Source organism: Thamnophis elegans, chromosome 11, assembly GCF_009769535.1.
Source record: "Thamnophis elegans isolate rThaEle1 chromosome 11, rThaEle1.pri, whole genome shotgun sequence".
In the NCBI taxonomy this organism is placed as follows: Eukaryota; Metazoa; Chordata; class Lepidosauria; order Squamata; family Colubridae; genus Thamnophis; species Thamnophis elegans.
The window spans coordinates 34,311,241-34,325,719 of record NC_045551.1 but is presented as its reverse complement, the minus strand read 5'-3'; the positions used below and the strand labels follow the sequence as shown (position 1 = coordinate 34,325,719).

The window sequence follows — 14,479 nt, the reverse complement described above, 5'->3', positions numbered from 1 at the left end:
CCTCTTTTCAAAGCGCTTCCAAGTTTGGATTGCAAAATTCTACATAGTCACAAGAGGACAGCAAAGAGATTTAATCAGAGTTATAGCATTCTAATGTACACTCCATCTCTTTTACATGAATCATGACACCAAACACACATAAAAGGCAAATTTCCTGTCCAAGATTTTATCTACTATTTTTCTTAAATTGGTCAAAATAAATTTCATGATGGCACTTAACAGTATTTATGGCTTTTTAAAGAGTCCCTTTGAGAGTGTTAGTGCAGGGTAAGTAAGATACAAAATGAATGTATTTGAACCACTCACCGGCAAGTGCCCAAGAAGAGGTGTGATGCTATCAGAAACATACACGATGCTTCCATCAGTGGTAACTGCTATAACAAACCCATCCAATGCCTACAGGGAAAAAAGTGTGGTAATTCTCTAAAAGAGGTAGTAAAATGATAATGCTTGTATTGCTATTGAGAACAAGAAGTTACAGAAGACTTTGAATATGGCTTAGAAGCCAGATATGTGAATTCCAGAGACTATGAAGAAAAAGAGATTTTGGTCAGATTTTATGAATTGATCAAAAATACATGCATACTATATGCGGTCTGTACGCAATTTATATCCAAACCTCCATTAAACTGCCTATTCCTTAAAGCTAAAATGTGAGTGCTTTGGAGCATTTATTTATTTCTACCTACCCCAAAAGGTTTATAACACATAGGTATCCTATAAATAGCCAATATGGTCATGTAAAATTGTGCATTATGACTACATTGTGACAGAAATTTCCTTCCCAGTTGTTATTATAACCCGAGGACTACATGTAGTTTATTTTTTTTTCTCTTGTTGTCAATCATTTTATATAATTACTTGGCATGCATAGATAATACCTTTTTTATTTTTCTTTTACAGAGATCCATCAACAATTATAGTTACATATTGAAATACCCATCTTATAGAATACCATCAGATTTTTTCAATGAAATATTCCAAAACGGGAAATATTCCAGACATGCTGATCAATTCAAAAGCCACCACTGATAACTCTGTTGAAGTCAACATATCAAAGTTTTGTAAAAATTGAAATTTTCACCTCCAACATCAGTTGAGTGAATTCTTCATTGCTGAGAAAAGAGGGCTTCCATTCTTGATGAATATCACAAAGTTCTGTCTGTGCTGAAAATTCTGAACAAATTAAAATGTCTTATTATAAATCTACTAATGACTAGGCCACAGCACAACTGCTATAAATTTATTTAACAAGTTTATCTTGACTTCTATAAGGAATCTATAAAGATAAGGATTTTGAGTTCAATTGCAGAATGATTAATTTGCAGAATGTATCTTCTCTTTAAAGTAGCCCTTGGTTTCCACAATATTCATTTTAACTTTTAACATACAAAGTCTCATTTTTGCTTTACTTGCCCTTAAAGGAGAAAATCACAGAGAGTCAGTGACGTGCGGTGAGGATTACGGTTGGTGAGGCAAGAGCGCGGCAGCAGTGAGAAGCAACGTCCTCGCTGCTGTGTCCGACAGGCGTCTCGCGTTTATGTCCGCCATAAATGCGAGATGCCTGTCGGACACAGCGGCGGGGACAGAGGAGGCGAGGCGGCAGAGCGCGGCAGTGGCAAGAAGCAACGTCCCCGCCACTGTGTCCAACAGGCGTCTTGCATTTATGTCCATCATAGATGTGAGACGCTTCTGTTGGACACAGCGGCAGGGACGGAGGTAGCAGGGGGCAAGGCAGCAGAGTGAAGCGGCGGCGAGAAGCAGTATTCCCGCCACTGTCCCCAACTGAGGCGTCTTGCGTTTATGTCCGCCTCGCTGGAGCTGCAGTCACAGAAGAAGGATGCCGAGCTGGACAAGCGCATCGAAGCACTGCGGTGCAAGAACCAAGCACACATCCGCCACTACCAGGAGATCGAGGAGGACCGGCGCAAGGCCGAGCAGGAGGGCGTAGCCATGACAGGAGCTCAGAAGAGCCGCTCGGCGGAGGCTGCCGGGCAGACCGAGAGGCACCGAAGAGAGCCAGAGGCCGCCCAGCCAGAGGAGTGGGAGGAGCGGCGGCAGTGAAACATCAAGCAGATGAACGAGGAGATGAAGAAGATCGCCGAGTACAAGCGTGGGCAGCGGGACAGCCTGTTAGAGAAGAACCCAGTCCGCAACTTCCTGGACAACCCACGGTGCAGCGGTGCCTTCTCTGAGGCCGGCTGGAGGGGAGGTGGGGGGGCGAGGTGGCAGCCGGCGAAGAAAGGGGAGAGGAGGAGGAAAGGGAGAGGGGAGCAGGACGGGGCTCCCGGTGGGGGAGAGGAGAAAGGGAAGGTGGGCACAGCAGGCAAAAGAAAGAACAGCAGCCCGCCAGCAGAGGCAGGTAAAAGACCTGCCTCTGCTGGCGGGCTGCCCCTCTCTTCTCAAACAAGGCTACCCTCCCTGCCTCTCTCCCTTCCTTCTCTTCTCAAACTCTCCTCAAATTGAGAAAGTTTGTATGAGTGAAGTGAAGAAACAAACACACGCACACACACACACACACACACAAATTACTCACAATAAAACATTACTTACAAATTACAATAATTTTGAATTCCTCCCCGTTCCCTCTGACCCAGGATCCACATACCTTTTCCAGCTGTGTCACAGGATTTCAACTCTCCTCTTGTCCGCTATGATGAAAATGTGAAAATGTAAAAAGAAAAAGGCAAGACCTGCTGCTGCCAGAGCAGGAGGCGAGAGAACCACGTGCCTCCTTTGCATAAGGAATGTTTAGCCTTTTAACCCTTGCTTAACTCAGCACAACTGATCATAACGATAGTCTAAAGGAGGCATGTGGTTCTCTCGCCTCCCCCTGTAGTTAATCAGTAAGCAGAGTCATCCACTGTGACTCTGGCAGCAACTACCTCTGCCTTTTTCCTTTTAATTTTTTTTTCTTTTCATCATGACAGTGGTGAGGCCCTGCCTCTCCTGCAGAGAGTAATCTTTATTCTCTTTCAACCTTTCAAACCTGAAGTTTGTTATAATGGCAAAAACTTTCTTAAATTAAATTTCTTAAATTAAATTCTGGATGTTTATTAATACCTGCCACACATGGGTAATATTCCAAGACTTTGTGTTGCATTTTGATTATTTGATTTTCATTATTTGACCTTGATCCGGTTATAATTGTGTACTGCATATCTTTATACTCATTAAACATATAACACAGGTAAATACACATATTTTTAAAGACACATGGAAAAGCTATTATCTTCCAAAGAACTATATCTATCTAATCAATCTCAATCTATCTATCTATCTATCTATCTATCTATCTATCTATCTATCTATCTATCATCTATCTATCACTATATCTTTCAATGGAAAGTCAATACTTTCACTTACATATTATTTGTTTTTAAAAACATATTGTTTCCTATCATTTGTGAAGGATCCCTGGAATGTAATTACTGTAAATGTATAATTATAATTAATAATTCATATTTTGGCTTTATATCAAAGCCATGTATTTCCAAGATGATGACTACACACAGCATGTTTTGTACCCATCAGATTCCTTGCACATCCTGATATTTTCATTAATTAAGTATAATTAGTTTAACTAAATGGGAGATTACTATATGGGACTATCAAACTTCCACTCCCAATGCCACTGTTATTTTCATTAATGTGTCTGGCCTTTACCAAGTATCAAAGGTATTTTCAGAATCTTTTTTAAAAACAGTGGAGAGTTGCAGGCTATAACTCTCTCAAACTTCCCATGATTCATATCTGCTTAAATTCTTATTTCTGGCAAATTGGTTAAATGGGAGTTCGTTAAAATGTGTTTCCTAAATAAGTTAAATAATAGGATAATTGTAAAATATTAAAAATTTAACCCATCTTAAGTTTTAGATACCCCGATGTTAATGAAATGTTTCAAAGTAGAGCAATTAGAAACTAAAAGATCTCAAACTGATTTCAAAGGAAAACAGTTGTTTTCAGCTAAATAACAACCTGTTGCAGTAAATTTACATTCAACTCTTAATTACAAAGCAATGGATATTGAGACAACTCATTAGAGCCATGATGGGGAACCTATGGCACGCATTCCACAGGTGGCATGCGGAGCCATTTGTCAGGGCATGCGAGGCTTGCCCTGTCAGCTGGCCAGCACGTATGTGCACTTTGACCAACTGACTTTAGCCTTTGTTTGAGGCCATTTTTCGCCCTCCGGAAGTTTCCCTGAAGCCTCTGGAGCACAAAAACCAGCCCTATGGGCAAACCGGAACTTCAGGAACGGACTTCCGGTTTGCTCGTAGGGCTGGTTTTAGCCCTCTGAAGCATTCAGGAGCCCTCAGGAGGCTTCCCTGAAGGCTCCAGAGGGAAAAAAAAATGACCCTACAAGCAAACCGGAAGACACTTCTGGGTTGCTCGTAGGCCGGTTTTAGCTCTCCGGAGCCTTCAGGGGCCTTTAGGAGGCTTCCCTGAAGGCTCCGGAAGACCAAAAAAACAGCTCTACAGACAAACCGGAAGTCTGTTCCCAAACTTCCGGTTTGCTGGTAGGGCCGGTTTTTCGCGCTCCAGCTCCTGAAGCCTCTGGAGGGCCTCCGGGGAGGCAGGGGAGGCTGTTTTCACCCCTCCTTAGGCTCCTATAAAGCCTCTGGAGCCTGGGGAGGGCATAAAAAGCACGCCAAAAATGGGGGGGGAGTGCTGGTGGTACATGCATGCGCGCTGTGGTTGTGCACATAGTATGGGTGTGGCACACCCACGCATGAACCCTTGTGCTCCCCCGCTTTTGGGACACAAGCCAGGAAAAGTTTGCCATCACTGAAATAGAGTAATTGTTCGTTTTAAAGATCACACAAGAATTACCGTTATGTTTCTGGAGAAAGCCAATGACTTTTTCAAGAACTGTCGTTTTGTCCATTTTTCGTGTGTTTCCAGGAAGCATTGAGCTGAGTTCCTTAATGAGAACATTGAACTGGTCACGTCTCTTTTTTTCAGACTTATTACGTGAAGCCCTATGAACAGAATTAAATTGTTAGTAGACATGGAATCACTCATGTTTATTTATTACTGTGATCTTTTCTTAAGAAAATTAATTCTTTACATTAGAATGAAATAAACTAAAAGACAATGGAGTGCTAAAAGAACAAAACTGCTTTGGTTGAAAGTATGCCCTAGTATTGTAAATTCAAATTCCTAAAGCTAACATATGAAGGAAAGAATCCTGCATTTTTCACATACCCATGTTCAATGCAAAAATGCAAAAAAGCATAGCAGAAAACAATTATAGATATTCTACTGTTTTTCATGTACTACCAGGTTTCTTTGCTTCTTGCTGTTTTCTTCTTACAAAACTATGTTAAATATACAAATACATTTCTCAAAAAACTGCCTACTACTTACCTCTTTGCCCTGTCTTTCTCATCCTCATCCATCAGATTGTCTGAACAGCGTTTTCTGTTGAAAGAATTACAAATAATTTTAATATGTAATTTCCATTATGCTTATATTTCAAACAAAATAAATGTGCCATAACTTAATTTATTGTGACACTATATTTAAGACAGTAGCTCTAGGAATCATCAATCAGTACTCTTGTTTCTTGTTTTAGTCACATTGCAGCCATTTCTGAACAATAATTTCCTTCCATCCATCCACTCATCCATCCACATCCCTCCATCCATCCACATCCATCCATCCATGGTTTTGGAAGAATGCCCCAGAAATATCTTGATGCATATAGAATGTAACTTTTCCCCAAAGTTCTAATACAAAGGCTACGTGCAAAAAGCATTACAGAAGTGAAAACATGCAGTATGAGACCCTGGGAAGGAATCGGCTCTTGCATATTCAACATAAGATGCAAGTCCCTACAATGTTTTTGAAAGTGATTTGCCATTGCTTACAAATCAGAGAGAGTTATTGGGCCTAAATTACACAGTTAGCTTCAAGTTTAAGGTAAGAATAGAACTCATGCTCTTCCATTTTCCATCCAAGTGCCCTCAACCTCTACACCAAACTGGCTCTCCTACACAATTAAGACACCACAAAAAAACATAAGTATATTTGTTTATTGGGATACTTTGTTGTTTTCAGATAGATGCAAACAAGCAAATACATAAGATCTTACAATATCTAATAATTAACAATTTAGTTATTCATAGATTTGGGATTTGTTCTGCTAAAAAGAAAAAGCCAAAGCACTCATTCATAATGCAGCAAATCAGCTTCAAAATTTTCCTGGGCTCTTGCTCACATCCAAACTGACCATGCCATCAGAGATTCACAAAATGATTTCACTATTGCTATCCCAACAATCCAATATATCTACAGGTATATACAGGTATCCTCGACTTACACTAGTTCATTTAGTAACCGAAGTTGCATCATGACTGAAAAAAGTGATTCATGACTGTTTTTCATACTTAGAACTATTGTAGCATCCCATGGTCATGTGACCAAAATCTGGAGGCTTGGCAACTGACTCATATTTATGACGGTTACAGTATCCTGGGATGATGTTTTGCGACTTTCTAACAAGTATAGTCAATGGGGAAGCCAGATTCATTTAACAACCATGTTATAACTTAACACCTATACGTGATTCACTTAACAGATGTGGCAAAAAGGTCTTAAAATGGGCAAAATTCATTTAACAACTGTCTCACTTAGCAACATGAATTTTGGGTTCAATTGTGGTCATAAGTTGAGGATTACCTGTATTTTCAACAATCCAAACCAAATATAGTTATGATGACATTTCTTTCAATCTAAACCAGCCTATATATCACCTTATTTCTCCATCGTCTATTAGAATAAATTTCAGCCACTGTGTGTTTTAGTAACACATTTGTTTCCCAAGTACTTGGCTTAACAACTTGTTTATCCCAACCCTTGCCATGTAGTAGACTGCAATCCACATGAAAAAAACGTTTCTGTATTACTTCTTACATCCCCAAGAGTTGTTCATGTGACAAAAATATTACCTAACTAAACAAAATGAAATATTTTGAAATATTTGTGATTGGAATATAATTATTTTGAAATACTAAATGGCAATTATTATTTCTGAATATTAGTTAGTAGTAAATAAAGTGATTTATAATGTACTGCTTTCACAGTCGTGATACCAATGTATGGCCTGGACAAACAAGCAGATATTCTGATAAAAATCCTGCTTGTTTTTAATCCTTTTGCCAATGGCATTGGAACTCTTTGAAGAAAGAACCAGCCTTTTGATTAAAATCAAGTGTAGTAACCTTCCAAATTTGGGTCTTTGTTGACTGATTCAATATTAGATATCTTTAATTTAGGAAAGACTTGCCTATTTTATATTATTTCATTTGTTATCATTTTTTTCTATTTCCAATTTTGTATAGTCAAAAATGCAGCTGGCTGCTTTCCACAAGGCATCTACTTCTGTAACAGTATATTTAATAATACTATATATTTGTTAGTTGCAGATGTATAAACTCTATATTTTAAAACATTCTCTAATACAAAGGATTAAAATATAAATAAAGCTGTAAAATCAGTTTTGTGGAAAATGGAATAGTTTTCTTATCTTCTAATTAAGCTTTTAGCAAAAAGAGAGTAGCAAACATTGTAAACGAATATGAATAAAGATAACCATCTGTACACTTCAAAGTATGCCTATCCCCATCCAGCAATTTCAAACAACCTTCTGAACACAAGGGAAAAAGTAGGTCAGTTGGGCAACACTGTTCTTGTGATGCAATTGTAATGGTTGTTTTGCAGTCAACACTTCCTGAGTTCATTGCAGCAATGAAGACTCTATGAAGATTGTCTTTGATGATATTTCATTAACATGTGGTACAGGTTTAGCTTTTACACTAACACAAAAACAAAAGTAGCAGCCTGTGAAATGGTTACGAGAAGGGTATAAAGCTTGATGAAAGCTCATTCACCAAATTTTTTGCTCATTATATTCATTTCCAAATAGCTATAGGAATACATACAGAGCCCCTCTGTGATTGAGATGATTGATAAACAAACATACAAAAAAACAAGCACCTAATTTCACATGTGTTGCAGAACATGGACATTCAAGAACATGCTAGATCCATTCCTCTTTAATTTTAATAAATTACAGGTAGTCTTCAAGTTATGACCAGGGTTGGGACAAGACTTGTCGATCAGCAATGTGGTTATTCAGCTCCTTTTATGACCTTTTTTGCTGCAGTAATTTATTCTTATTTAAGGGAGAGGGGCAGTTTAGAAAAATGAAAAATAAATAACAAACAATTACATAAATATTTCACACCAAAGAATTTCCAGTGAAAGTGTTTTTCACTAATACTACATCTCTACTACTCTCTCCTGGCAGACATAGCCAGAGAAATAATGATTTAGAAACACTGACCCCAAAATATTGGGTAACTTAATAAAATATGTCTTTCTAAATATTTGAATTAAACTGTTCTGTCTACCCAGAATCCAGAAATCACAATTTGGTGGCAAGCCACAGTAGTATCAGTAGAGGCAGGATAACTCATGGATAGATGGACAGCAGACAGAGGGGTGGCCTCTCTTATTTTACTTGTAAGTCATCAGTGTTCTTCAGAACAATTGTCCAACAAATATTTGTTTTCACAATTTTAATCCACATTTGCTACATCTTTAAATCATATTCTATCAGAAAATGTTGAATTCAGTTTATCCTTCCAACCAGAAACAATATATCTCAGTATATTGTCAATAAGCACAACCTCTTTACAACTTCTCATTATTATTTTTAGATATAGCACAGGAGGTAACAAATTTAAAATTATTCTACTTTATTGCATTTGAAATAATTCCAGTATTTTCTCTGGTAAAGTTTCAAAATTACTATTTCAATTTTTTTTCTTAAAGTTCAACTTAAAAGTGATGCTTGATTCTTCATGACATAAATTCAATTTGATAGATAACTATAACATACATGAGTTAAGTTTTAAATTAAGGCATTGACATCATGCAGGATCTTTATGTTCATTTAGTTTTCCAAAAGATAAAATTAGAAAATCTATTGTTTCCATGAGTCTTCATCTATCCATATACTTTTCACATATACAGCAGGTTTAAGATACTCAATTACTAAAAAGCAATAAATCTAAAACTAAATGATTTTAAATGAAATCCAGAGCTCCCCCCAAAAATATTAGAAACAAATAAAAAAAGAGATGGAATAAATACAAACAGAAACTACAGCAATAGGGAATAGATAAAATATATTACAATATGAGATCAAACGGAAATATTAAAATCAAAGCTGGCCATGAAGAAAATATTATGCAGGTTAATCCACGACAGGATATTTGACAAGACATGCAATGTTAATTTTCTGATGCATTTTGAATAAAATATGTTTTGAATGTATGCTGAACCACATAAGCTATAGCAATATACAGTAGTTTATCATTTCCAGGCATGATCTAATAGTTCAGAAATACATTCTTCCCACATAGCAATAAGATGGTAGCACCTAGTTGACACTGAAAAGATTAAATAGGGTCAAAACAAATTATGATTTGAATCTGAAATAGTCATAAATCCCAGGGCTATAGATTAGACTGGGAATTTTTTTTAAAAAAAACATCATGTAAAAGGTAATCAACAACCACCTCCAGATTGTAATCAACAAGACTGCTTGATCTATGTGTTTTTCTCTGCAATGAGAACCAATAGACCTTCCTTTATTCTATAGAACTGGGATAGCGAACCTATGGCACGTGTGCCGGAAGTGGAGAGAGCCATCTCTCCAGGCACATGAGCCGTCGCCTGTTGCTCTTCAAGGTTCCGGTGTGCCGCCCAGCTGGTCTTCACATATGTGAGAGCGCCGGAAACCGGAAAAACAACCACACGGAGAGCAAGCACACGCCAGGCAGCTATTCTTCTGGTTTCCGGTGCATGCATGCATACCGGCCAATGGGTCTTCCAGTTTCTGTCATGCATTAGCACATGTAGACCAGCTGACATGCACATGCACACGGGCGGCCGCTGTTCTGGTTTCTGCATAAGCACTGGCCAGCTAGTCATCGCATGCGCACCAGAAACCAGACATCACGTGGCCAGTGTGCACGCACGCACTAGAAATTGGAAGAGCAGACGCCCCATTTCTGGCATGTGTGCGCTCCCGTTTCGGCACTTGGTGACTAAAAGATTTGCCTACACAGCAATAGAAGATCTGTCCTTAGAAAAGCATTTGAAAAAGTGTTTTAAAACATGTTTCTTAAATTATAGACAGTTTTATGAAGAGATACAGAGATTATGATAAAAATAAAATGTTTAGACAGATACATATAGACCAAACTAAACTAAACTACACAGAATTCAGAGACTGAACAGTCTAAAAAAGGAAAGATTGTTTTTAAACATTTTTATTTTTAAATTGGAAAGGAGCATTTCTGCACATAGCAGCAAAATTGGGATTCTTTGCTCAATACTTAGGATGATGCTATACTGCTATTTCTACATTAAAAGAGATACCAGAGGAATATTTCAAATCCTTATTGTAATGAAACTCCTGAATGCATAGAATTACAATTTGGCATGTTATATACAATATGTACTATAAATGGTATACTATCCCAACTATTTTCATCCCACTTTGTCAAAATGAATCAGCTGCAGGTCTAGAGATGTGTCAACAGTATAAAAAATGGCAAGTATACCTAAGCAATCAAAGCATTAATCCGTTTATGACCAAAAAGGGATATGGCTTCAATGTAGTGGACATATCAGATGATTAGCACTGACTGGTCATCTGGATGCCCTGAGACACATTTTTTTTGTAATTTGTTCCATTATACCCTGTAGATAAATACCTATTTTCTGTGAACTCTGTTATCAAAGCAGCTCACTTTGAATCACTTTGCTCTCAGATGTTAAAATGCAGTTGGAGAAGATGTCAAAATCTGAGTATATCAGAAGGTAGTCTCTGTTTGCAAGAGCCTCTAATACCAGAAGATGAAGTCTCTTCAGCACTCTGGCTATTACCAAGACAGCTGACACACCTTGGAGGGAGGGGGAAACAGAGTCAGAGGCAGTGGTGGGATTCAATTTTTCTTACTACCAGTTCTTTGGGCATGGCCTGGTGGATGTGACATGGCTTGGTGGGCATGGCAGGGGAAGGATACTGCAAAATCTCCATTCCCACTCTACTCCAGGGGAAGGTTACTGCAAAATCCCCAATTAATTAATCTAATTAATTGTGTATACATATAGTGGAAATCTATCACACTGTTATGTTTCATGATAAAGAATGTTACGCCAAGTAAGAATAAGAGTGAGAAACAGGGCAAAAGAAACTTGGAGGAAAAGAAAAGAAAATAAGGCTAAATCTAATTTATCCCACCATTCATTATGCTTCCCCATACCTTTCTTTCTATCCTTGTAAACCATCCTTGCTTCTCCTACATCTGAACATCATTTCATGCATTATCTTTTGTGGTTATTATCTGTTCCACTCAATCATATCTTCATTTCATTTAAATCATTTGGTTTCTCACCACAATGGTTTTAAGAAAGCTACTTTACTGATAGCAATAGCCGTTAGACTTATATCCTGCTTGACAGCCCTCTCTAAGCTTACAGAGTCAGCATATTGCCCCAATAATCTGGTCCTCATTTTACCAACCTCAGAAGGATAGAAGGCTGAGCCAACCTTGAGCCTGGTGAGATTTGAACTGCCAAATTGCAGGCAGTCGGCAGTCAGCAGAAGTAGCCTGCAGTACTGCACTCTAACCACTGCACCACCGTGGCTCTAAAGCAACCTGTTCTTCATTTGGGTCTAGAAAATATAGGATACAGAAGATATAGGAGTAAAGTTCCTCACCTTTGTAAAATGGCCTGTATGGTAAGTTGCTACATTCTCTTTAACATCAATCAATCTATTTTGCTTAGGACAGTATTCTGCTATCTAGGGTTTTAGAAAGAAAGTTTAAAGTCCCTGTATTGGGTCAAGGTAATATCCCTGTGTTTGGTCATAATATTTCAAGCGTTGTTGTGCTTCCCTTTGTGTCATCTGGCATCCGCATCTAATGACACCCTTGTTAATTAATCATTTAGGTCAAATGAACTCTTGTTTTCTTCATTAGCAACTAGCACTCCAAAATATCTAAAAGTAGGGTTCTGCTATGCTACCATAATTGCTGTAACACAGCAACTATTGGATTTAAATTTTGGATTTAAGACTGAAAATATTTACTGGCTGATTTATGCCCATCTGCATACAGTTTGATATTAGTTTTATTAACTATATATCTCTTAATATGTTTAACTTAATTTTGTGACCACATTAAACTGGTTTTATGCTTTACTGTAAGAAAATAATCATCACTATCGGGCATAGAGCAGTCTTCAAACACATGTTATAAAAATGGTACAGAAACTTCATATTTTAACATTTTTCCAACTTTATTTTCAATCATTGTTAAATGAATACCGTATTTTTTGGAGTATAAGATGCAGCTTTTTCTCTCAAAAAAGAGGTTGAAAATCTAGGTGTGTCTTATACACTGAATACAGCATTTTTGCTTCCCGAAACCCTGCTCCCTTCACCAAAATGGCCATGCATAGCCTTTATGAGGTTTATAGAGTGCTCCTGGGGGCTGGGGAGGGCAGAAATGAGTGAAAAATGGGCTGTTTTTGCTCAATTCTGCCCCCCAGGCCCCAGGAGCACTCTACAAGCCTCCTAAAGGCTGTGCGTGCCCTTTCTTTGACAAAAATTGGGCCCGTTTTCATGAAAAATGGGCTGTATTTTGCTCATGGGGGGGGGAAACCTCCCAGGAGCACTCTACAAGCCTCCTATAGGCTATTCATGCCCTTTTTTAAAAAACCAAATGGGGCCATTTTCACGAAAAAAAGGACAATTTTTGGGAGGTCTGCAGAGTTCAAAAAGTTTTTTTTTTTAAAAAAATTGTCTCTTCAAAATCTTGGTGCGTCTTATTCTCCGGTACGTCTTATACTCTGAAAAATATGACAGTTTGAAATCGAGGGCTAGTACAAATGGGGAAAATCTTATTTCACAAGTTCAAGTCTTCTTGTATCATGCTGGATTTTGAAAAAATCAAATGATTATTTATTAAACAAATGTATTAATTTAAAAAGTATTTTTTTCTTTTAATGACCTTGTAATCTTTATTATTTCTTAAATAAATCCACAATATCAAAATCAGAATACCTTTAATGTATGCTTTTTCCTTTTGGAAAAAGTATTGTCCTGAGGACAAATGGTTCCTACAATAAGGTGGCCAGATGTCCCGATTTTGGCGGGATAGTCACGATTTTTAATAATTTTGTGTGTCCCGTCGCGTATTGAAAAAGCCCCGATTTTCCAAAAGAAAGAAAATCAATTTTAAAAAGGACGCTGTTAAAAAAAAGTTTTTATTTCTCTAAAGTGTCGTTCCCGATGTGGCCTTTAGAGGGCAGTGGTTTCCCTCCCTACCCTTTTGGGGTTTGGGCGCGCGAGCGTGCCGGTGGGGGGGTGGTGTGGGGGGGTTGATGTTGTTTTTCTGCAGGAGAGCGCTGGTAAGGAGGAGGCTTGGTCCTGGGCCAAGCAGCTCAGCCGTCGGAAGTTTTTTTTCCCCGCTTCTTTGGGCGCCACTCTTCCTGCAGCCATACTGTACAACTGGTCTGGGTGAGCCAAGGGGAGGCAAGCGGGGATCCGGTTGGGAGAGGCTGGTGATGGGGGTGGCTTTTGAAAGGGTTGGGAGGCGTGGGGGAAGGCAATCGGGGAAGGCTGAGCTTTGCAACTGCCAGCGAAGTCCCTCCCCCTCCCGCTTTGCCTTTCCTTCTGCTTGCTCCATCCCAGTGGAGGCTGAGCCCGCCTCTTATTTGGACCTCCTGCATCCCCCCCCAAACGGAGCACCCCATTTCAAGCAACGAGGGGTGCCAAGCAGGGCAGGGTTGCAAACACCCCCCCCCCCAAGGCTGTAGGCGAAAGCTGCTCTCCAGCATCCCGTCCCGTCCCTGCCTTCCCAGACCCAGAGCCATCTCTGTGGAGGTCCTTTTTGGCTTTAATGCGAAGGGGGGAACAGGGCGCGCCCAGGCACCTCTGCCCCTGAATCAGGAACGCTGGAGAAGCGGGCGCAGATCGCTGGCTTTTTAAATCAACTTTTTGGAAGGAGGATGGGAGGACAGATGGGGCGAGTACTAAAGGCATCCCAGCTGAAATCACTTTTAAAAAAAGCCATTTTAAAAAAATCCCACTTTTAAGGCGGTGAGCAGATCTAATGCTCCTTCCAACTCCCCACAACAGAGAAAGGGAGGGGGGGAAGAAAGTTAGGGAAGGAAAGAAAGAAGGAAGGAAAGGAAAGAAAGAGGGAAGGAAACAAGGAAGGAAGGAAAAGAAGGAAGGAAAGGAGGAAGGAAGAAAGGAAGGAAGGAAAGGAGGAAGGAAGGAAAGAAGGGAAAAAAAGAGTGACTGGCCTCATTTCATCCAAGCAGGTTTTCATGCCCAAAATTGGACTAGAAACTCCTGATTTCTTGTCTGGTGCCTGAACCACTA

At 39.1% G+C, this 14,479-nt stretch overlaps 1 protein-coding gene across 1 annotated transcript in view; it reads right to left on the bottom strand.

Moving 5' to 3' along the window:
* Positions 1 to 14,479, bottom strand: part of NPAS2 (neuronal PAS domain protein 2) — a 63,214-nt gene that overhangs the window by 25,149 nt on the left and 23,586 nt on the right. Inside the window, 4 exon segments of the mRNA XM_032226783.1 lie at positions 307 to 396; positions 1,085 to 1,176; positions 4,837 to 4,985; positions 5,374 to 5,427. Coding sequence (XP_032082674.1) covers positions 307 to 396; positions 1,085 to 1,176; positions 4,837 to 4,985; positions 5,374 to 5,427 — 385 coding nt within the window.